The sequence below is a fragment of the Abrus precatorius genome, unplaced genomic scaffold (genome assembly GCF_003935025.1).
Source record: "Abrus precatorius isolate BTA unplaced genomic scaffold, Abrus_2018 Scaffold4, whole genome shotgun sequence".
Classification (NCBI taxonomy): Eukaryota; Viridiplantae; Streptophyta; class Magnoliopsida; order Fabales; family Fabaceae; genus Abrus; species Abrus precatorius.
The window spans coordinates 19,262,575-19,286,878 of NW_020874384.1; the positions used below are offsets into that span (position 1 = coordinate 19,262,575).

A 24,304-nucleotide genomic window follows, 5' to 3' on the forward strand; every position below is an offset into this window, starting at 1 on the left:
TAACATGTCACGATTTTTATTTAAATTTTTTAGATATAGTATAATATGTTACTGACCTGAGCATCTAAAAGAATGCAATGACATATCAGATTAAAATGAATTAAATAATTTAATATAAATACAAAAATATTGGATAATGCATTGATATTCATTTTAATCTTGTACATCAATTTTTATTATTATTATTGATCAGCTCATATTACGCTACATTCGGAAATTATGCGGTATAACAATTATTTGTGAAAGAAGTATAATAAACTGAGGATTTTTTTTTTCAACGAAAAACTGACTAAAGGATTCAATGTTTAATTAGAAAAATTGAGAAATTTGATTGGAGAAACTATTTTGAGGATTAAAATTTTGTATAAACTGTATAGAAGAATTGAAAGTGTACTTAATATTTTCGTTTAAAATCTGACTTGTTTAAGGAGAACGTGATAGAAGATCTGTGCTGGTTAAAAATTTAAAATGGAACATGATTTTCCGTCTCGATTCTGGAATATGTTGGGGATGTTATCAGGTCAAATTCATTTGATTTTTAATTCTTTTATTTTTGGCTTGCATTTAGTTTGAGATGATGGCTCCAAATTACAGTTTAATGTTAATTGGGAGACCCAAGAAGTATAAGGAAGATGTGGGGTTGACATCTTAGTTTCAACTAGACCTATCAAAACCTACCCAGCTCGATTAGGAGTTTTGTCCTGTTTAAAAAAATTGCGTTCTTTTTTTTTTTGGATTGTAAAATGAAAGCAAAAGCATGTCTTAAGTTCACAATTTTTTTACTTAAATACATTGGCCTAATTCGTGTTCGATCAAAGGCAATTTAGATAAGTGGGATAAGAAAAATATTGAACTTGAAGTTAAAAAAATGATTAATAAAAGTTAAACATATCTTCTGTTTTTACGAATTTCATCAAATCAATCTAATTAGACTAGTTTCAACTCTCCATCACCAACATAGTATAGATGTAAACGAAAGTATGACAAAAAGTCTAGGAGTTTCTAGAGAAATAAAATAGTTTTAGGTTAAATATATTTTTAGTTCTCATAAAATAGCCAAATTTAATTTTAGTCTCTATTTTTTTTTTCTTTTTGACCTCTCATGAGATATTTTCGTACTTTCAGTGTATGTGATAATTACCGCATAGTATCTGGTAGTGGCCTTGGCCGCAAGTATTTCACAGTTCTTTTTCAAATGTGCTGCTAGCAAGTTTTACTTTCATGGTAATTCTGGTCGTTTATTAGGCCACACCTCATGTTAAAATCGTAGGCAATGTACCTAATAAATATATGAGGTAAATGCATTTTTTATAATTAAACATTGGTCAACGCAATTTTATTGCGTCTATTAGGTTCTATTTTAACGGAAAATTCAAACTTACACAAACTCATTCGCCTGAAGAAACAAGCCAATTTGTGCTAAATGATAGCCTTTTGCAAGGAAGAAGATCCTCTCCAGTGAATGGACCACTGAATAAAATTAAGACCATCAAATATTTAATTTACTTTATTAAAACATTAATAAATATAATATTTAAATAAAATGAATGGCTAAATGTTTACTGGATTGAAAGCAGTGAAATTCTTCCCTTGAGGTTCCATCCTGCTTTTGCAATTTTTAAGTCCCCAGACAAACAATAGAGTGGGGAGGGGTAGATTATCATCATATAACGATGTAAAAATTAATGTTTTTTAAAATGATGACAAACTTTTGTTTTTGCGTTTTATTTTGTCCTTTCCCTAGCAAGAACCGGCAATATTCAAGGTAAAGGTATATACATGCTGACAAGTGGTGTGGATTAATTGCTATCAGCACAAACGACCAAGTTTTGTTCCTGTTTAATGTGTGGCATTATTATTACCCTTTATTCAACACCATTACTATTGATCTATATATGGTGGATGCAACTTCCGGGTTATGTGTTTGTTGAGCTGTTTTTTATCAGAACTCAAAGGGAAGGTCCACTATTTTGGTTATACTTTTTATCGGCCCCTATCCTACATTTCTTTTGCTTCTGTAGCAAGCGGGAGGTAACCTGTCAAACTACATTAACTCTGTGTCATGTCTTGTAATTACAAGACATTGAAGACAAACATTGTTTGAGAAAGCCAGATGATTTCTTCATTCACTACCCATTACCAATTCTTGAAAACCACAACAAAATTTTATTCTTCTTGCTTGCTATTATACTATTTACTTTCTAATTGATCATCAAAAAGATTACCCCTTTAACAGTGACGGTGAATTTCAGAATTGATTTTTTTTGGCAGGGGACAAGACAAAGCTTATTGCAGCCACAAAACAAAAGTAAGAATAGAAAAAGATGTGGTTTCTAGGATATAGCTGCTTTTTAACTTTTATCAGTGGTTACAGAAAGTTTCAGTATTCCTGTTTCCCTTATCAACCTAGCAGAAGAATCTAATGGAAGACTCGGAAACTCATGGCAATTGACGTACAATGGGTACGACCACTCGGACCCCTCTCCACCATTTTGTTCTTTTACCAAGGACAAAAGTTAAGATTTAATTATTTTTGGTATTTCTAGTTAAAATTTTAAATAAAATATCAATGTTAACCTCGTAATTAACTTTTATTACGCTAAAATTTTAATTTTGATTAATAAAAATATTTGAAATACTTAAGGAACTATGTTGAAGTTTTATCCATTATCTATCTGTGATGACCATCCATCACAGTGAACCGCCACCACCATCAAGCAAAATTTCTAATGCAAACCCTTACCACGTGATCAAGGAAAGATGATGAGTCGATGGATGCGTGCATGTACTATTTGGCTAACAAAACGGTACACACGCATGATTTGGTTATGAAACTGAAAAGGCACTACAACTTGAGAATATAATAATAATAGTAATAATAGAAAAGCATAGAGAAGGTGACATGAGAACCGTGGATAAGAGTGATGAGGACAGGTGCATTTGGAGCACGACAATCCAACTCTACTTCATCATCAAACGAGTCGCTCGCACTGAAAAGCTTTAAAAGTGAAAAGTAAAATGATTCCCTTTATTTGTGGATCACAGACCATTAGGAGTAGCACATCTTTTACTGTTTATGCGTGCGTGAGAGAGTGAAAACATTCACTTAAACTCAATTCAAGATAAAATACTAAGCTGGAACAATTTCATTTAATTGTTTCACATCTTCGGTGGTTATTATTGGTATTTTAGTAATCCTTATGAAATATGTAACATTTTTTAAAATTTTAAATACTTAGGTGTTAATATTTGTTTAACATTTTCTATTTATATCAATTACATCATCTATCATTCTTGTTTTCTTTTCTTCCTAGACCCTCTTAAGCGTATAACATTTTCTACTAGGGTACCATCAACATGTTCACCAATAACCACTGCCAAGGACAAGTTGGAATCACTTCGTACAAAGGTCAAAAAGTACTGGCAAACCCCTTCCAGCATTTTGGCATTGTAAAACTTATGATTTGGTGAATTATTTTCATTGTTTCACATACATTCAAGGCCCAAGATTAATACTAAATGAATTAAACGCTGATCAAATATTAAAATAATTTGTTTAATTCGTGAAACATTGCATATGATAAAAACTCATATATGATAAATTTTTATTAAAAATTAGAAATACATTAATATTATTAAATATTATATTTTTTATAAAAGTTTTCTATATATAACTTTTATCCCGTGTAATGTTCTACAATTTAGGAAAATCAATATTAAAACTGTTACTTGTTGATGCATGCTGAATTAATGTTACGTGATTAGACACAGACAATCGTGGGTTTTGTAGTGTCAGAGGTTCCGCAAAGATGAAAGAAAAGTAGTGACGTTAGTGGGTCTGAGTATGTATTATTCGTGTAAAGGAAATAACAGGACATTGCTCCTGTGTATGGATTCTGGTTATGCTTTCAAGCACAAAGTGGAAACTTTCACGAGTCTTCTTCCATGAAACTGTCATATAACGAACAGTGTCGGTGAATTATTGGCTTCAACAGAACCAGACTTGTATTTCCAATACATGATTATGTATGTGACCTATATATGGTGTCCCTCAATCTCACAGGGCAGGGCACAACCTTTATTTCGTCTTAACTTTTTTTCTTATTTTGTGCCTCAACTATAACCAATTCGCACAAAATCTTTGACCAAGAAAAAAAAATAGTATTATTCACACAATTATGTATAATTGTACAATGTCTCCATCTAATTTAATTGAGTTGAGTTCGGTGACCCGCCTTAAACTGTTCTTGTGTTAAGCTCGATGAAATCGCATATAAAACTTTGCAATGTATAGAAAACGTAAAGACAACTGATTACAAAAAAGGTGAATTTGTCGAAATTATTATGAAAATTTGTTATACAAATGTCATGAGTAAACATAATACAAGTAGAATGGGGCCAATAATATATAGTTGGCAATAAAAATGGCATTATCGGCAACTAGAAAATTTTACTCATTCCAAATAATAAGCTTCGCCTTCTAATAAATTTTATACAGAAATGCATGGCTTCTTGGATCTGGTTTAGTTACAGGGCTTGACCAAATATGTTTAGAATGATATGTAATTGTTTTATCAAGAAAAAATACATAAAATCACACTCATACATACATATATTAAAAAAGGGGGGGGGGGGGGGGGGGAGCATGGCTTTTTATAGCATATGTATATGTAGTATGTTGCATTTATTAAGAGGAGAAATTGTATATGCACAACTTCTGAGTATAACTTTTTGTATACGAGAGAGATGAAAAGTGAAAAAGAGAAATTTAAGGTAAAATTGTTAATGTGATAGAAAGAGATAAAAGAAAAGAAGTAACAATAAAGAGTTGAAAAGAGCATGTCACTTTCATCTCATCTTAAATAGTTGAAAGATAGCTTCTGTGAATAGTTTGTTTTACTAGAAAAAATATATTTTCTATGTACAAAAGATGGCATGATACAGAGGCATGGCTTTGCTTCTCATTGCAAATGTATTCTACGAGATCTTGTTTTCTGTCCTGCAGTCAGTGATATCATTATTAGGTACGAAGCTCTTTTCAATAGTATACTACAATAGATCAATGCGGCAACCTCCATTGTCGCGTGAACTGAAAGCAACAATATATGATTACAATAAATTACTCTAATGCCATATTGTTTCCCACTAGGTATGGCTTATTGAAAGGGTTAAATGTACACGCCTTAGAGTACTTTTATATATCCTTTTAATTTCAGAAATGCATGTACATGAGTCTCACTTTTTTTAATATGCAGTAATTGTTTATTTAAGTAACTTTCCCCCTTTTAATGGTATTTTCTTTCTTTCGTGTTCACAACTTTGATCATGTAACTCATTAGTATGCAGTATTTGATTATTTTTAAGAAAATTAGTGTATGGTTGAGACTTTGGTTCAACGGTGAAAATGAGGAAGAAAAACAATATTCCCTTCATTTCAAAACTAGAACACTCTTTAAAAAATCATTAATTGATATAAATTTGTATTATGTTTTAACTAAAATAACCTCATTTAAGAGAGAAGGAGGAAAAAATAAGACTAATAAAAGAGAAAGATCATAGGTACAACGAAGAAGTGAAGAGATAGAATTTCAAATCAATTAATTTTATAGTTTTTATGATAAATTTTTCATTTCTCTTTAAATTTCAAAGTTTATTTATTTTAAAATTAGTTTCACAATATTAATTAAAGTATAATTTATTAGAATGGTCTCTTAGTATAATAGCCCGTGTCATTATTTAGAAAATTATATAATTTTATATTAACTATAAATATGTGTGTCTACATATATATATTATAGTTTTAAAATGTTTTATATTTTTAAAAAATAAATAAATTTTTATAATTTTATATACCTTTTTATCTTTAAAATTGATTTATATTTTTAATGTACTTAAAATGAAATACTTTCATGCCATGCAATATTTATTTAATTAATAGCATTATTTACATGAAAGAATTATAAATTAAACAAATGAGAAATCGATATGGAATTATTTACTTGTATTACATTTTTAAAAAGTTAGTAATTTAACTGAATTAGGCATTTGTTCATGTGATATTTAAAATGTTGAGAAATTTTATATTAATTAAAAATACGGTCTGAATAAATTAGTTTGTGAGAATAAATTAAACTTGGTCTATTTCTAATATAGTTTCAAAGAATATATATTATTAATACTGCATTTCTCACAAAAGTTTAATCTTACAAATTCCATGTATCACATGTTTGATTTTGGAAATGAGGAGGTGTTAAATACTTTACTAATTAAAAATATGGTCAAAATATTTTTTTATTTTTTTATATAAAATTTAGACAAATTTCCTCATTTAAGTTAGGTTTTGAAAGTGTATTAAACTCTATTTATAATATAAATATTGAAATTTCTGAAAATATAATCATTATTTATTTATGGAATTCACGACTCCAACTTGTCAGACTAAATTTAGACAATTGAGTATGGAGGGGTGTTTTGCTGGTCTGCAGCTACAAAGTTTATCTTCAACAATCTTCTTCCATCGTGGAATGGGCTGTTTCATTTTTCTTGTCATTCTTTTTCTTGGCCATAATCTTCTAATGTATGATAATTGTTTCTACAAATGTTACATAGAACAATTACACGCCCCTGCACTGCTGCACCCATCCAACATACCCTTTTAGATAATCTGTAATTATAGTTATTTGTTACCAAAAATAATATTTAATATTTTAGCAATTTTATAATCTATTGTATGTATGTATTTCATCACAACATTAATTATAATCTATTGTTAACATTAGTCTTAAAAGTTTATTTATAGTATTAAAAAATATTTATTGTATTTTTAAAATAATAAATCATTTTTTTAATAAACAAGTATCAATCAATACAAAGAATTTATGATAATAAAATCATTTAATAAATATAAATTTTAAAAAATTAGCTATTGAATATCGCGATATTATCAAATTTTAGATAAATTAAGCATTTATAATAATCTAATTTTATAGTTAAATTTTTTTTATATTTTCGGATTTTTATTAATTTTAACTTTTAAGATTGAATTAAAGTGATAAAAGTGAAATAATTATTTATTTTTAATAAAAATTTACTGTTATTAGTTATTTAAACTCAATTCCAAAACTTAAGTTAACATTTTCTTAATATTTTAAAGGTATTGTATATATATAAATAAAGTTAGTTGATGACATTTTAACATTATTTTTAAATTATATAAAGTTTATAAACTAGGTTTATTTAATGAGAATTTCTAATCTAATCATTGAATTAATAAAAACAAATATTTATAACAATATTATATAGAGAAAGACGTAAACATGATATCTAACATGTATATAATTCTGACTTAATGGTTAACATTGTGAGAATTTATTTATTAACTTAATGTTAAATATTCTGCTTAATCAATACTAATTAAGGACGGTTCAATTTTATTTAAAATTTGCTAAATTTGAATCATATCAATTTAATTTTAAATCTGAATTATTTATGTTGTTCAAACTGCTTACCCGACGGGTTTCGAATTTAAAAACACTAAATTCAATTGAATCAATACGGCATTCTTCAATTACTTGATTTGGGTGTACGTCAATCTCTAATTTATAATAAGAGAAGACTCTTTTAAATATTTATTTTTTAACTGGTGAGTTTTTTATATTAAAATATTTTTTTACAAAAATAATTGTTTTTACTTTTTAAAAATAAAATTTTATATAATGTTTCAAAAAGTGTTTTATTAACATTTTTCTATACAACAAATAGATGGATCAAATTATATTTAATAATTAAACTATATAATAATACAAGTAAATTAGTTAGATTCCTATAAATTGAATTGATTATTGAAAAATGCTTATTTAATTAATATAATTGGGTTGAGAATTAGTATAACTAATAAATTCGATTACTCAACGGTTCGACAATATTATAGCGAATAAAGTAAAGCTTAATTATCCGATCTAATTTGATGGAAAGTTGTATGACAACTGAAAAGTTAAAATTACATTATCAGAAGACAAAGGGTGCTTTCAAGGACTTTAAAGAGATGACATGCTCCTTCCACGAAGATTAGCTTCCATGTTAAATTACAATTAGCAATAATTAATCTCCTTTTCTTGAAATTAAAAAGAAAGATACGTTCAGGTCGTGATTTGGAGTCACCGTCACGTGGTTTTTGGATGGTGACATGAAGGGGTGGATAACCCTTATTGTCTGAAACACAAGCTTTTTCTTCTTACCCACCCATCATCATCTATTTGCCGTTTCATCTGCGATTCCATTTCTTCATGTTATGCAAAAAAAAATAGTTATGTTCTAAACAATTCAGCTATTTTATGTTTGGTGCTTGTTAGCACGTCAAATAAACATTTAATTAGTGTATGATAACGACTTGTTAGTTGTGAGTTGTGATAATTAATAGAGTCCACTACAGACCCTTTCTCTCTTTATTATTTGATTTAACATTCCATTTTTATTTTGTTTAAGAAATAAATGGAAAGAACATCAATCCATAGGTATAATAGAAAGAACCAAGAACACAAGGTTGCCACATGCCAGCTTGCAGATGTTGTAAAATGACGTGGGTTTATTTTTTTATTTTTTAAAAAGGAGGTGGTTTTACGATGTTTCACCTGCCACATAATTTATACCAATAAAATTAAAAAGGAAAAAGAATATTGCTGTAAGTATCTAGAATAAAATGCCGTTGAATTCATTAATTAATCAGAAAAGGAGGAAAAAAAAATGGTTTAGTTGGCAAAGCATGTGAACTGTGCAGCCTTTGCCTGATAAAAGCCCTTCTTTAGTTCCTTAATCTGATTTTCATTTAATTAAGGAATCCGCTGCATAAAAACCACCAACCCGCATCAAAAATTCACTTTTGTTGGAATTTAGAAAGAGAACAAAAGAATAATACGAGGAAAAGGGAAAACAAAAACCGGGGAGGAGCGTTGCTTTGGGGTTAAAGTAAAATTTATATGAACTCAAATGAAAAGCACACGTTGATTCATAATTACTTAGCCCCTTTGATTGGAGCCTTCCACACTAAGTGTACGTTGGTCTCCTCATAACATGAATTGCAAGTTTAAAATTTCAATATAGTGTTACTGTTAAGTAGCATAGAATGTTAAATTCAATATAAAAATTAGCGCACGAGAGCATATGATAGTGGAGTGAAATAAAATGTTTTCAATTTTTGCCCCTTTTTATTTATTTTTTATTAAAGTTATTTTTATTGTTATAGTAATTATTTTTCAGTTAAAAACTGGGAAAAAAATTATCAGAAACTAGAATTTTAGTTTTAATTCTTGAACATGTGCCTTTGTTAATAGAACCGTTCTTTAAATGCTCTTTTCATGATCTGAAGCGGTTAAAAGGCAAGTGGTGGGATTGGACTCGCCCCCACTCTCATTGTCTTTTTCTCTTCAACATTTATGCTTCTGCCTATTGAATTTTAAGACTTTCAATCTGGGCACTTATGCTTTTCTTCATGCTGACTGCCAAGTACATGAGCTAGTTGTGGACTACGATTGTAAGACATTTTTTCTTTCATGACCGATCATACTTCATTTCTTGTCTAGTTTCAGTTTGAGTCTCTTCCTTCATCACCGTTTCACTTAACTTGTTCTCTTGCAAGTTGATGTTGCCTATTACAAAAGTTGACAACTGAGTTTTTAGTGGCGGGTGGATGCACTTGCAGATTTAGAAGTGGGAAAGATGAACACAAGCGTCACGACAAGGCTGCAACATAGAAAAGCTCCAATTGCACATGAAAAAGTAATTAAACTTGCTATAACGTCACAACTCAAAACCTGGTTTAGTATTTTTGTCGAATGCATTTTTGAAAAACGGTTGGTACAGTGAACCAAGTTCAAGATTATTATTGAATTATGGATATAATAGTGTAACAGTTCTCTTCATAAGCTATAGATTTCAGTTGATCCCAGAAATTCTCAGAAGTCAGCATTTTTTTATTAGCAAAATACCATACCTTAAAAGGGAATGAATTGAGGAAAATAAAAGATACCCTTTTTTTTTTCTTTCATTATTCATGATTGAGTTGGGTTCTATAAATCTCAAGCTTTCAAACTTTTTTCCATTTTTAGTAGCATAGGTTGATTCTAACCTCTTTAGCCTTGAACGAAAAGGCAGAGATGCGGGGAAGCTTGCAAGAGGGAGCAAAAACAGAGAATACAGTTAAAGGTGGAAAAACATCGAGCAAAGACAGAAAATTGGCTTTGCAACAAGATGTAATGGCATAATTTCTTCTTCAATTTCTTATCTGAATTTTCATATTTTTCTTGCTTCTAATTGGCAACTTAGATGAAGTCTCCATCCAATTTCAGGTTGACAGGTTGAAGAAGAAGCTAAGGCGTGAGGAAAACATCCACAGGGCATTGGAGAGAGCTTTCAATAGGCCTTTGGGAGCTCTACCTCGTCTTCCTCCATATCTCCCTTCCCATGTTAGTAATCTCTCTCCCTCCTTTTATTGTTTAGTCATTTTCTTAACTAGTATTTTCCTAAGGAAAGAATTCACTTACAATCACAAGTTAGAAAAGGCTTATAAGAGGAAAAAACGAAATCATTTGAATGAAATTTCGAAGGGTTTTATAGAGGAGGTTATCATATATTCTATTTAATCTTGAAAATCTAGACACTAGGACTTCTGGCCGAGGTAGCAGTACTGGAAGAAGAAATTGTTAGGCTTGAAGAACAGGTTGTGCATTTCAGACAGGACTTGTACCAGGAAGCTGTCTACATGTCATCCTCTAAGATGAAACTTGAGCATTCAGAATGTGTGAACAATGCAAGCTCAAATCATAGTGCCAAACTGGGTAAATTGAAGTCCCTTTCCCAGAGGATGGATAATGCTGCCACATCTGTAACGAGGACTACAACACCACTTCCAGGTGAGTAATTGGCCATTATTATGTGCCACCAATTGAGGGTAAGCTGTTTCAAAATTGAGCAATGAGCACTAATTTCACCAATTGATGGCATATCACTCTTGTTTGTATTGCCAGAGGATAGAAGAGGAAAAGAGAATCAATCGTGCACTAATTCTTACAAGAGCAGCAAACAATCCATATGTAAAGGCCAAATTACAAAATCTCCAACTAAGAAACTTCCTATTGACAGTAAATCATTGAAAAAACGTTGGGATCCTCCAAAAAAGCAGGTGAGTCATGTGATAAAATAGTTTTTGTGTGATTGGAGTTGTAAGTCAAAAAAATGGAGAACTTTTTTGAAGTCATGAATTTGAGCTTTACAAACTGTGCAGCAAGAACTAAGGCTGAACAACCAGCCAACTGCAGAAGTAAGAAAGCATAGTCTACGCAAAACGCCACCAGGGGATGAAAGCCCAAATATAATCTCTGAAAATATTCTGAAGTGTTTATCAAGTATTCTCTTGAGAATGAGTACAGCAAAGAAACCGGCTTCTGCAGGTGATCTACCACCCTTATGGACTCCAAAATCTGAAAACTGCATTGAAGGACCAGAATCTTGGGATCCTTATGGTATCTGCTTGGAATTTGGAAAGGTAGATATTGTTCCATACAAGCAGTTACGTGCAATTGAAGCTAAATCATTCGATCCAAAACGAACTGCAAAATCTTTGATTTTACTGCGCCGGTTGAAGTATGTCGTATTCTTTTCAAACTAGAATACTAATTTTCTTTACATTGACACTTATCAATCGTGTCTCTAAGATGATACAATATTCTACTTTTCCAAAATTTACAGACTTCTTCTGAGAAAACTAGCCCGTGTCAATTTTAAGAACCTCAACCACCAAGAGAAGCTTGCATTCTGGATCAACATCTACAACTCATGTATGATGAACGTAAGTCAATTTTGTCCATCAAAATAACATATAGCATCATCTGACGACAATTTCTTTTCGCTGATTTTTGTTATTTTTCTATTTAATGTCAGTAATAACTTTATTTAAAGTTCTGCTTTGCTTCAGGCATTCTTAGAAAATGACATACCAGACAGTCCTGATATGGTTGTCACGCTGATGCAGAAGGTATGAATATGATCAACTGGAAAGCTTTGTTTCTTCTAGTAAGGAAGGAAATGCTTTTAGTTTGTGCCCCGAGTTTGGTGTAATAGCATTAGTATGCTCAAGAATTTATGCTTTTTTCTTGTACCCAGGCAACAATAAATGTGGGTGGACACTTGCTAAGTGCAACAACCATAGAACATTGCATTTTAAGACTTCCATATCACCGGAAATTTGTAAGTTGTGTGTCCATTTCAAATCTAGCTTTTTGGTGAGTGGAAATATGTTAAAAATTACTAAGCTTTACAGCTAAATTCTAAACAGACATTATCAAAGGGAGCGAAAAATCATGAAACTTATGGACTGGAATTGTCAGAACCCCTAGTGACATTTGCTCTCTCTTGTGGAACTTGGTCCTCTCCTGCAGTAAGTTGATGCTTAATTTACGTTGACTTTTTACTCTCCTTTAACCAATATCTCGGTTGTAAACATCACACAATTAGTTCAATAATTTCATGATTTGCATATTCTTGTTACTGATTCATGAACTTTGCCAATTTCAGGTGAGAGTTTACACTGCATCTCAGGTTGAGAACGAACTTGAAATGGCCAAAAGAGAATATTTACAGGCTGCAGTTGGAATTTCAACATCGAAGTTTGTTATCCCAAAGTTGCTGGATTGGTATTTACTGGACTTTGCAAAAGACTTGGAATCATTGCTGGATTGGATATGCCTCCAATTACCAAGTGATGTGGGTAAAGAAGCCATTAAGTTCCTTGAGAAAAGAAAAACCGAGCCCCTCTCACAATTTGTACAGATTATGCCATATGAGTTCAATTTTAGATACTTGCTGTGCACATAGTTTTGCTTCTGTTTTTTGTATATGATTTTATTGGTGCTGGGGATACAATTTGTAATTTTAAGCAGCTCTAGATTATACATATAAGAATGTAGATTTCATCTGTTCTTTTCTCCCTTTGAATAGAATTGAGTATCATAAATCTCATTTTACAATTCAAACCTTCCATGTTATCAGTGCTCAACCGTTGCAACTTCAATTTAAATTAAGGATGATAGGATGCTGATTCAAATTCCAGTCTTCCTTGGACTGAAAAGCTTATATTCTGAATATTTTCTATATATACAAAAAATGGATCTAACTACGTTTAGGAGCAAAGTAAGTAATGAGAGTCAATTAATATTTGTTGTATATTTCTTAAAACTTGTGTTGTTGTTAGTAGGTCACTGAACAAATAGTGCATTACAGAAGATTGTTGATAGTACGAGTGCTGCAGGACATCCATATATGAACCAACATTCAAAGCACGACTGATACTGCAATTCTCTAATTAATGGCACTGGCAGTGAGAATTGACTTGTGGAGGTGGTCCATCTCATCCCATCATTCTGGTGGCAAGACACTTTTTGGTGTTGCAGAGATGCTTCTTTAATTACTATATTTCACATAACAAAAGTAAGTTTGATTTGTCAAAATGTTTTTACTGATAGTTGCAAAATATTCTTTTTCTTTTTACTTTATATTCTGTTTTCAAATATTTTTATATATGTATAAAAAAACACAACATTGTAATTATTATTGAAAATTAAAAAATATGTTTTTACAAACCAAACGCACCTCTCTTTTAATTTTTTTGGTCCAACACGTTATATTACTGTTTTAAAAGTAAATTTTGACATACTAATGGTACAACTTGACTATTTTATTTGTTTTCCAAGGTTAAATCCGTAAAAAAAAAAAAAAGTAGAATTCGTATGCCTAAGGTTAAAAAAAAATAGTCTCACAAATATTTGTCCCCAAAAAATAGAATAAGATAAAGACAAAAGATAAATTTCTTTAGTATTTAAGATGTTAAGAATGCAGCTTAATTGAATATTTACTTAATAATTTTTATATATAAACTTTTGAGATTTAGAATTTATAGTTGAAGATAAAACTTATTATGATAAGTTTTGTTAAAAAGATACTTTTAAAAACACAACTCAATTAGATTATTATTTAATAAATACTTTTTATATAAGGGTTTATTCTATAAATTAGTTGAAAGGAAATTATTTAGATAAGTTATATCAAAAAATTATTAAAATTAATTTTAAAATATAAAAAAAGTATATAAATTATTTCTAAATTTTTTTTCTAAATGTCTCCTTAACCTGTGTCTTTTACTTAATAATTTGTTTAATGTATATTTAACAATATACAACAAAAGTTTAAAGATAATATTTTTTTATTAAAAATTACAAAATTTTAATGCACTGGTAACGTTAAATACTACAAATTTTAATAAAAAGTTAGTATTAATATAAAAATTTATACTATCAACTAATTAAAATACATAATAAATAAGTCTTTAAAATTATTTATTACTAAAACCAACAAATTTTGCTAGTATGATAATTTGCAGTCGGTATATTTTAATTAAATTCTTTAAAATGTATATTATAATAAAATAATTATTTTGGGATAAAAAGCAATCTGGTTTATATATCAATGTGTACTTTAAAAAATAAAATAAAATAAATAAACTAATACCTGCATGCCCGCACAGATTGGAAATTGGTAAGGAGGTTGTGGGAATTTGTTAAAGAAGATATTCAAATGGCTCGAAACGAAGTTTTGTAACTGCGAATTTTGTCTCGTTAGAAATCTTTAAAATGGACCCCCAATTGGGCCGAATATTGGGCTGTTCAAAACACGAAGTCCTGTGACCAAAAAAAAAAGAACCACGTGCTGTCCTATGTATACGCCATTGCCAATGGAATGAGAATTGGAAATGACTAAAATGACTGCGGCTCATGATTTTCCTGAACCCAAGCAAACCCAATTATTTCATTGGTCCAAATGGGTTATAATATCAGGAATATAATTCCTTGTCAATGTGATTATAAAATAATATTATTTACTTATAGTCTTTATAAGCGTAATTATTGTCTAACAACAATTGAAAAAAATTAAAGACGCGTACTAATAAACAATGTACTGTATTAATGTTCTGTACTAATCAAAATTATTTGTTAATACAATATATCATATTGTACAAAGTACCTGTATTATAAAAAATAAAAAATAAACTAACAAAAGCCGATTCACTATTAAATCGTTAGTAAATGATTATTTCTCATAAAACACTTTGAAGGAAAAAAACCTAGCTGTGCAAACTACGAGTGAAATTGCTTACGATGAGTGATTCAAGCCGTAAATCAAATTGAACTCTCTCTATCATAACTTAAATACAGAAGAATTAAACGAAATAAAATTTAAAATAACATTAAAGAAAAATGTTAACTATTTCCAACATTGTCTGAATAAATAAATGAGTGAAATAAAATCATGAATGGTGTTTCAAATATATTTTTGCATATTATTTTTTTATCATGTCAGGTAATTTGTTTATATAATGCATATTTTAAATATTAATTTCTTAAAATATTTTTTAATATAATAAAATATTTATTATTGATACTTATAATTTTTAATTTTAAAAATTTATAGATTTAAATCTATTCATATAATATATACTAAATTATTTATTGAATAAAAGTAATTTAATTTGACAATACTGGTGCAGTACAAAGAAAATGATAGTTAGTTCTCAAACATCCCGATTCACTGTTCAGAGTAGAACAAAAAAGTCAAAAGGGGTAATTTTGAAAATGACATTAAATATTTAAAATTAATTATTGCATAAAACAATTAAAACATGGTTCTTTCATTATTATTATTTTATTCAATTACTCTCCTTATCAGTGTCCGAATACAATGCTTTCTCTCTTCATTAATAAAAGATTTTGAATTATTAAATTTACCTTCGTAAAATAATTTAAAACATCATTTATCATCATTTTTAATATCTTTAAATAAAAAATTTAAATCTGTTAAGGTAATATTTAAATTAATTTCTTTAAAAGGCGTACCTATCATCCTTTCAAAATATCATTTGTACGCTTAGTTTTATTGTTTCCGCGTCTTATTTGTTTATGATTCAATTAATTCCTTTCAAAACCATATTTCACATAAAAAATATTTTTTTATTTTTTTGATTGATTTATTTATTAAAGTTAATTGTGTAAATTTACTTTATAATTTAAATACTTTTCTCTCATTTTTTTATTTATATTTTAAAATTAATTTTTAAAAACTCACAAACTTTTTTTTTTGTAAGAACAAATAGTGATGCTCATAAGATAGTACGATACAAGTTTAACACTTACTGTCATGTAAAACACGATTTTTGGTTCTAATTGAGAGAGAGAGAGTACGTTACTCTCCATTTATTAATAATGTGTTCAATTAATTTTTAAACAAAAATACATGTCTTAAGGATTTATTTATTTATTTTACAATAAGAAAGAGTTAATTTTGTTATTTCGTTACATTTCAATATAACATTTTTGAGAAATATGTATATAAAAAAAGAAAAAGAAAAACAATTGTATATTGTATTAAATACGATACAAGGCACCCAATATTCAAAAACAAAAACTCATATTTTATCACACCTTATGACTTTGTTTCTTTTAATATATAAAATATTTTGTACAAATACAAAAAAAGGCTTGTTCCCTTGACTTTCTTTACCCGAAATAAGTGAAGCATGAAGCAAAGGACATTATAGTTTAGAAAACGTAGACTTTGTTGTGTTAGGAAGGAAAGAGCCAGATAAAAAAGCACTCTCTACGACTTTCATCGTTGCAAGGGGCTTAAAGTTGGTTTAATCACAAACTTGATTTAATCATGACCTAACTACTGAAGAAATGAAGCCCAAATTAATATTAAATTAAGATAAAATGTATAAAATTAACTATTTTTATAATTAAATTAGAAAATCGTGAGAAAAGAATAGAAGTTAGAAATATTGGAATAATATCGTGGAGATCCAAGTGCCCAAGAAGCAAACGTGTAGGGGGTTTGAATGATTAATATTTATGTAATATAAGGAAGGGTCATTCTCTTCTAGAATCAAAGTTTATCCTTTGCTTACCGCCACCGAAATTGATAAGTATGAAAGGGTGCATATATTTTAATGGCAGGTCCTAATTGACCAAATTATAAGAAGTCAGGTAAGTAAGACACGCAGATGGGGTGATGACTGCCATTGCGCATACGCACACGTTCATTCATTGAGCATATAACACCATCCATCATCATGATCCATCTAGAAGCAGCCAAATAAGTTAATTAAAAGCGCCGTCCATTTCAATCCGTTGCCTCACGTAAAATCCACACGTTGGTGGGTTAACTTAGCCAGAAGCTTAAAGCTATAAAATTATTACATCCTCTTTTACCAAACTACATATTGAAACTGGGCCATATGGCGTGAGAAATTCACTTTAGCAACAAATCACGAGTGGTATTAAAAGGCGGCTAGGACGAGGACGAGGACTCTCTTGTCAGTGGTCAACAAAACAATCTCATCCCCTTTCTCATCTCATTAGGTGATCCTTCCAACCACTTTCCCTTTTACATATGTATCTATAAATATTTCACAACCACCAAACATATCTCTTTGCTAGTCACCTGAGCCAATTCAACCACGAAGCAGCAATATGGAAGTGGTGTTACCTAGTCCCAATGGAAGTCCCACTAAGGATCCTTTCGATTTCAACCGTGCAAGGATTTCACCCTATCTCAGCGCTCCCTCTTCGCCCAAACGCTTCGGAGAATATTACTATTTAAGTGCTCCCACAAGCCCATCAAGATTCTACTCCGAATTCGACTACTTTTCGGCTACCCCTTTTGATTGGGAAGAACACAAGCCCGACACCCCAAAAGATAACGGTGACGATGGCTTCGCGTTTTTCGTTAGTGGGGAATCGGGGAACTCCTCTCGTTCGGCGGAAGAGCTTTTTGACGGTGGCAAGATAAAGCCTTTGAACGAGGAGGAACTGTTGGAATCGGCTAAAAGCCCGCTTTTGTCTAAGGGCCAGCCCAGAAGATCTTCTCCAATAGCGCAAGGTAAGAAGGCGATTCGCGAAGCCCTCTCACCCAGAAAGAAGAAAGAGTCTAGTGATGAGGGTTTGAGTGGAGAGAGAAGAGGCAGAGAAAGGAGTGTTAATTCTTCGAATTCGGGTCGCAGAGTGGCGCGTTCCCTCTCTCCATACAGAATATCTCACTACACGTGGGACGAAGAAACACACCAAGCGCAGACCAACAAAGAGGATTCAGTTCCTGTTCCAAACGCGCCTTCGCTTTCGTCCACATCTTCGAAGAGTTCGAGGAAATGGAGACTGAGGGACTTGTTGTTGTTCCGCAGTGCCTCCGAAGGACGAGGTTCCAGCAAGGACCCTTTCAGGAAGTTCTCTGCTATGTACAAAAAACCTGAAGAAGCAAAAGCATCGACCACAAGATTACCCTCTGACATCCCCAAAGTGAGAAGGAAGGAACCCGTTTCCGCACATGAATTGCACTACGCAAGGAAGAAAGCGGAATCTGAGGATTTGAAGAAGAGAACCTTCTTGCCTTACAAACAGGGGATTTTGGGAAGGTTGGCTGGCTTCGGAAGATGATTTATTTTATTTTTTTAATTTGCCTAAAGAAACTGTATTCTTTTGTTGAAATTTTACTATCATCTTTTTTTGTTTTTCTCTATTTAAGTTGCAAATAGAACTGAAATCACTGATCAGCATTTTAACAATGGTTATTTATTTTTATAGCATTTATTCATGTTTAATGTTATACACCGACTCTTTCCCAGACATATACTTGAGTTCTGTGTAATATTAGTCTGTAACGATTGTTTATTTATGTTTTATTTTATATCCCGAGCCTTGCTCAGACAAAAGCATGTGCTGCTAGCGATGAAGACAAATCAATGTGTGTATGGGCCTAATGACATTTCATTGTACCAAAGTCGGTTTGGTAAAAATCCTCCATTGTTTCACTCGTTACATACCGGCAAACAAATATTAATCGGTCAGTGAGAAAAATAACTTCAATCGGTATCAGATGAGTTCGGGTTACATGTAATTCACTATCACTAGATCAAGGTGTTCGTTAAGTCATACACAAATACACATCTCTTCTCATTTTTCAAAGAATACAGTATGGGCTGTGATGAATGTTGGTCACATACAGCGTCCTAATTGTTAGTATAACTTCAGTATGTTTGTTTTAAGTTTTTAATAGCCGTAATGCGATGACATGGTCAAGGATAGCGGTTTCAACAAAAAGAACAAAAATGTCATTTATCGAGCGACTTTTATTTAATAAAAAATCAATTATTAATATAAATTTTAATGGTATACTAACGAAAATGTTTTTTAGTATAATATAATATACTATTAATATAATTTAATAATATTTACAGTAATAATCTATTTTAAAAAAGTTATACTAAAAAGGTAATTTAATACTAAATCATGATAAAGAAAGTTGTAGTAAATATGAATCAATCATGTTATTAGTAAACTATTCGAATTCCTAGTTTTAAATGCTTTATTAAATTTTATGTTTTGTTGAACATATAAGTTTAAGGTTAAGAACTAATGTTTTATGTATGAACTTAATATTAAAAGATCATGAATAATTTGCATTTACGGGTAAAACCGTCTGAAGATGTTCCTGCAAAGGTTGTTTCCGACTGCACAATTCAGGCGAAATGCCATATCATGTGCCCTTCCTTTTGTGGCAATGCATGACAGTCTCTTTCTATATAAATAATATAAAAGCGAACGAAGTTAGTGATATGTGGACTCTTTCATGTAACAAAGTTAGTTTAATTATTTAAAAATAAAATATATTACTTTTTAATAAAAAAATATTTATATCTTCAAAAGTGAAATCAAAATACAATAATATAATTCCAGCAAACTGAGGGAAATGAACTTTTTTTTTATATATACATAGTGACGAATTATTAAAATCTCTGGAAAATGCTTTCATTTAAAGCTTAACCATCTTTCAAATAGAATTATATGACAAACGATGAGCATTAGGTGAGAAAAAATAAATTTTATTTATCAATTAAATTCAGTTAATATTATTTATCAATTAAAATTAAGTTTTCATCTCAATAATCTATTATAATATTGAGTATAAATGTTTTGTTAAAATACAATTTACTTTTAATTGATAAATAGTAACACGTATAAAATAATACATAAATTTTATCTAAACAATATTTGATTATAATATTAAGGTCGACGATGAAAAATGTAAGTCACAAAGTCAATCCATAAAGGCCAAAGCTTGGGAATTTGTGTACGAAGACTTACTATAAACAAGGTTGGTAATCTGCCCAAAGCCACGCAAACTATCAATCACCGCATGTGGTATGTCCCCGCCACGGTAATGTTTTTCTTGCTTATCTGGTGCACGTGGAAAACAAAATTCATAATTCTATTTATCACCGCATATAAAATTGTTAAGGAAATTAAAATTGATTCGATTTCAGTAAAATTAACTTAATCTGAATATTACTTTAAATATTTGAAACTTATAGTAGAAAATGTAATATGGATTAAATGTTTAAAATGAAATTTATTTGATTCTCTGCCTAGAAGCGGGCACTATTCTCTTCCCATAAAACTTCTCTGTGCCCAAAAATATTGTTTATTTACCTTATTAAAATCAAACTTATCCAAATAAATAAGATTTTAATTGATTTATGCGTGTGAATACCTAAATCAAAAAGGTTTTAAAATTAATGAATTTTTTTCTTTTTTTATCTGTTTGAAGTAACGATGCATAAATTATAAATATACTTAAAATATTTGTTTATCTTTTAAAAAAAATCAATTTTTTACTATATATTTTTATCTCTCTACTATTATCTTATTTATTAGTTAATTTATTTCTTATGTAATTATCTAAAATTTCCTATAGCATTGTAATAAAATTCATTATCAAATATAAAAAATTGAAATTGAGAATATAATTAAAAAATGTCTAATTAAAAAATTATAATTAATATAATTTTTCATTTTAAAATAATAAATAAATACCGTTAAATATTTTATTGTAAAATGACAGATAAAAATAAGTACACGGATTATTTCATAACTTTTAGTTTGTTACATGAAATATTTCAGTTATGAATATTGCAAACATGTGTCGTATATTAATTGAGAAGTATTTATTACACATTATTACGTATTTTTAATTAAAAATATTAATATGTATTTTATATTTCTAAAATAATAAATGAAATGTTCAATAAATTTAATTTATTTAAATAATATTTTAAGAACGTTCATAACATTTTTCCTTATGTTTAACTTAAATCAAATTTTAAACTATTGACTAATGGAAAATGTATAAAAAAAAATTCTTTAAATGAATATGTTCATATTAATGCAGAAAAATTATTTGTTTTCGTTTGGGTCTCTATCCATGATGGTTTTTTTTTTTAACAGACCATGATTTTGCTATTTTCACTGGTAATTGCAAAATTTTCATGGCGTGTTCTTGGCTGTTCCTGGTCCGTGTTGTGTGTAATGTGCTCTCTTACGATTATGTTTTAATTTTATGTTATTACCGACACTTTCACAGACAATAACATGTGTCATGTGCTGCTAGAGACCAAGACAAATCGGTATGAATCTGGGGCCTAACGACATTACATTGTACCAAATGCAGCTTCGTCGTAATCATTGAGTGTTAAGAATTTTTCATTACTTACGGCAATTTGGCAAACAAAGAAACATAACTAAAATTTGTATTAGATGACTAGGTGAAGGTGTTCGTTATCTCTTGCACCACTTCAGCTCTTTTCATTTTTAGAAGGACACGGGTGATGTAATTTTGTAACTCAACGGGATCTTCTGCATTCAAAGATTTTACATTCATTATTCAATAATACATTACTTAGGAAATATTTAATATAAACTATAAAATGTATTTAAAAGTGTAGTTTTGGATTTATATATTAAGATATTTGGATTCACTCCTTAATCTTTTGTAATGCTACAATTGTAATAAGAGAGTTCCGTTAAAACTAAAATAATGATCTTTTGTATATTATTATTATTTAGCAGAGTAAATTATTTTTAAGTATTCTTCATAATTATTTTATGTATACTTTCATTCACGTCTATGAATTACAATAGACGGTCGGAGTGTATTTAACTTTAATTTCTTAACACATTTAATCACAAATTGTCACATTAATAAAATATATTATTTTTTGTAATAACTAATTTAAAAATCATATATATTTGTATATTTTAATTAATTGACAGTATAAATTTTATATTATGTTAACAATGCCTAAAAATAAATTTTATTTATAAATTAGGCCCATTTTTTACAATTGTAATTACGGATATTGTCTATAAAATATCGCAATCCATTCAATATAAATGGAATTTTCTCTGGGTCTTTGTTCATCCACGTTGGTTCCCTTGACGGGCCGAGAATTGGGCTTTAAATTTCAAAAAGAAACGGTAATATTGTAGCTGGCCTTACTTAAATTAGCGTTCGGATCACCGAAAGCCCAAATCAACGAGGCCGACAACAATGTTGCAAAAAAGATTGTTTTTTCAAAGGCTAAAGAAAAAGTTTGTGGTTGCTAACTATCAATGGGAGAATTCCTCAGCTTAATTCCTTCATTTTAGCTAATGTTGTTGGTATAACTAAGATTAGTTTATGGTCCCTTTCTTGTTTACTGACAAGAACTATCAATCTGCAGTTATTTTATAACTACAGGCAATCTTGACCGTCAATTAAATTTGATTCATATATAAAAATAACTACGTACATAGCTTGCAGTTGTTTCCTTAACTCCGGAGGATCCCCATCCAACTTTCACCGTTATTCTTACTATTGTTTTTAACACTTTTAAGATAAAATAAAGTTTGAACAACGTTAACACTTAAAATCTTTATTTTATCATTAACAGTAAAAAAGAAAGAGGATAAATTGTTTTAAAGAGGATAAATTATATGAAAAATAAACGAAATGCAATACATTATATATTTAATGTGTTGAACTAAAGATTATTCTAATTTCAATTTCTTTGAATATGAATTTATAATATATATAGTTTTATATAGACAAAGATTTAATTTCGAAGACGAATTTTTAGGTTTTGTTTGGATTTTATGATTAAGAGGGAAGAGAAAGAGAAAAGAAGAGTTAGTTATCATTAATTCTTATTTGAAAGTTAACTAAGTAAGAGAGAGAGAATTAAAAAAAAATTTAAACGCATTTTTTTAGAAAAAAATTGTTACGAAAAATTTTAGTGACTCATGTGAGATTTGTCATCTATATTTCTATTTATTACATTAAATATTTAACATGATTTTGAGAAGATTAATATGAAAATAAAAAATTAAAAAATATCTTTTTTTCACCAAAATGTTAGTCTTTAGAGTATTTTTTTGAAATTATAAAAAATAAAAATTTAAAAATATTAATTTTTAGAGAGATAAAATATTTAATTTTTGTAACTTTTGAATAAAATAAAAAAGGCAAAAAAATATATAAATAAAAAATTTTAAAATATAATAATATCATGCACATGTTAAACTATCTATTATCATATCATATTGATGCTAAACATTTGGACAAGCTAAAAATTTAACCCTACTTTCTCTCCTCCCGTGAAGCCTTAAATCTTTTCACAAGCAAAACCTAAAAAAAATACGATAAACATGACTTGTAAGTTCATCGATGCTAACATAAAATAAAAATTGCAATTATGTAAAAGAGTTGTACTTTTTCTTAAAACAATAATTAAAGTTGCATTACATGATTTATAAATGTTATAAATTTCATTTTCTACTTACATATTTTTAATAATGGTATTTACGGCACAACAAAGGTACTGGAAGGCGCTTTCCTCACTTTGTTGTTGAATGGAAAATTTTCTTATTGGTATTATTTTATACGTGAAAAATTGAATGACAAGTTTTGATTGGGTTTTGGGGAAACTGTACGTTAACAACACATAATTTGGATTGGTAATTTTGGCAAGCTGTTATAGTCAAATCTGACGTGCAACATTGTCCACTAAAGCTTCTCGCTATCTCCAGAAAGTGTATTTTCTGGTAAAATGTTTCTGTTATGTCTATCTTTCCCAAATGAACAACAACAGGCAATTCAATCTGTCACATAATACAAGCTAAAAGAAAAGTAATGTACAATCATCAATCCCATCACTACCCCCAATAATTCCAAGGCAATGACAATGCTACTTTGATTTGAGAATAATTTATTTTAGGCTTATTCATTGATTCCAAACTGCCGCTCTTCCGCTCATAATAATGTCAAAGTTTAGCCTAACTCGATGTTTCACTTGGAAAGAAAATCAAATCCAAAAACAATACAAGGGAGCAAGTGT

General features: G+C 29.5%; 2 protein-coding genes across 11 annotated transcripts; both read left to right on the forward strand.

The window, feature by feature from the left end:
* The first annotated feature begins 9,386 nt into the window (after positions 1–9,386).
* LOC113865026 lies at positions 9,387–13,003 on the forward strand. Of its 10 annotated transcripts, none has more exons than XM_027499349.1 (12): positions 9,387–9,529; positions 9,692–9,774; positions 10,146–10,247; positions 10,344–10,460; positions 10,652–10,907; positions 11,022–11,176; positions 11,279–11,637; positions 11,743–11,842; positions 11,969–12,028; positions 12,157–12,240; positions 12,314–12,430; positions 12,568–13,003. In XM_027499349.1, exons 2-12 carry the CDS (start codon positions 9,715–9,717, stop codon positions 12,865–12,867), a joined length of 1,710 nt encoding a protein of 569 aa, XP_027355150.1. In that variant the 5' UTR covers positions 9,387–9,529; positions 9,692–9,714; the 3' UTR covers positions 12,868–13,003. The 10 variants fall into 10 exon arrangements, with proteins under 10 accessions (XP_027355150.1, XP_027355152.1, XP_027355158.1 ...); XM_027499351.1 differs by having other exon boundaries at positions 9,676–9,774; positions 10,150–10,200; positions 12,568–13,002; XM_027499357.1 differs by having other exon boundaries at positions 10,146–10,200; positions 12,568–13,002.
* A 4,337-nt stretch (positions 13,004–17,340) lies between these two features.
* LOC113865325 lies at positions 17,341–18,922 on the forward strand. Its single transcript, XM_027499790.1, has one exon. The coding sequence runs from the start codon at positions 17,571–17,573 to the stop codon at positions 18,528–18,530; it is 960 nt and encodes a 319-aa protein (XP_027355591.1). The 5' UTR covers positions 17,341–17,570; the 3' UTR covers positions 18,531–18,922.
* Positions 18,923–24,304: the final 5,382 nt, after the last annotated feature.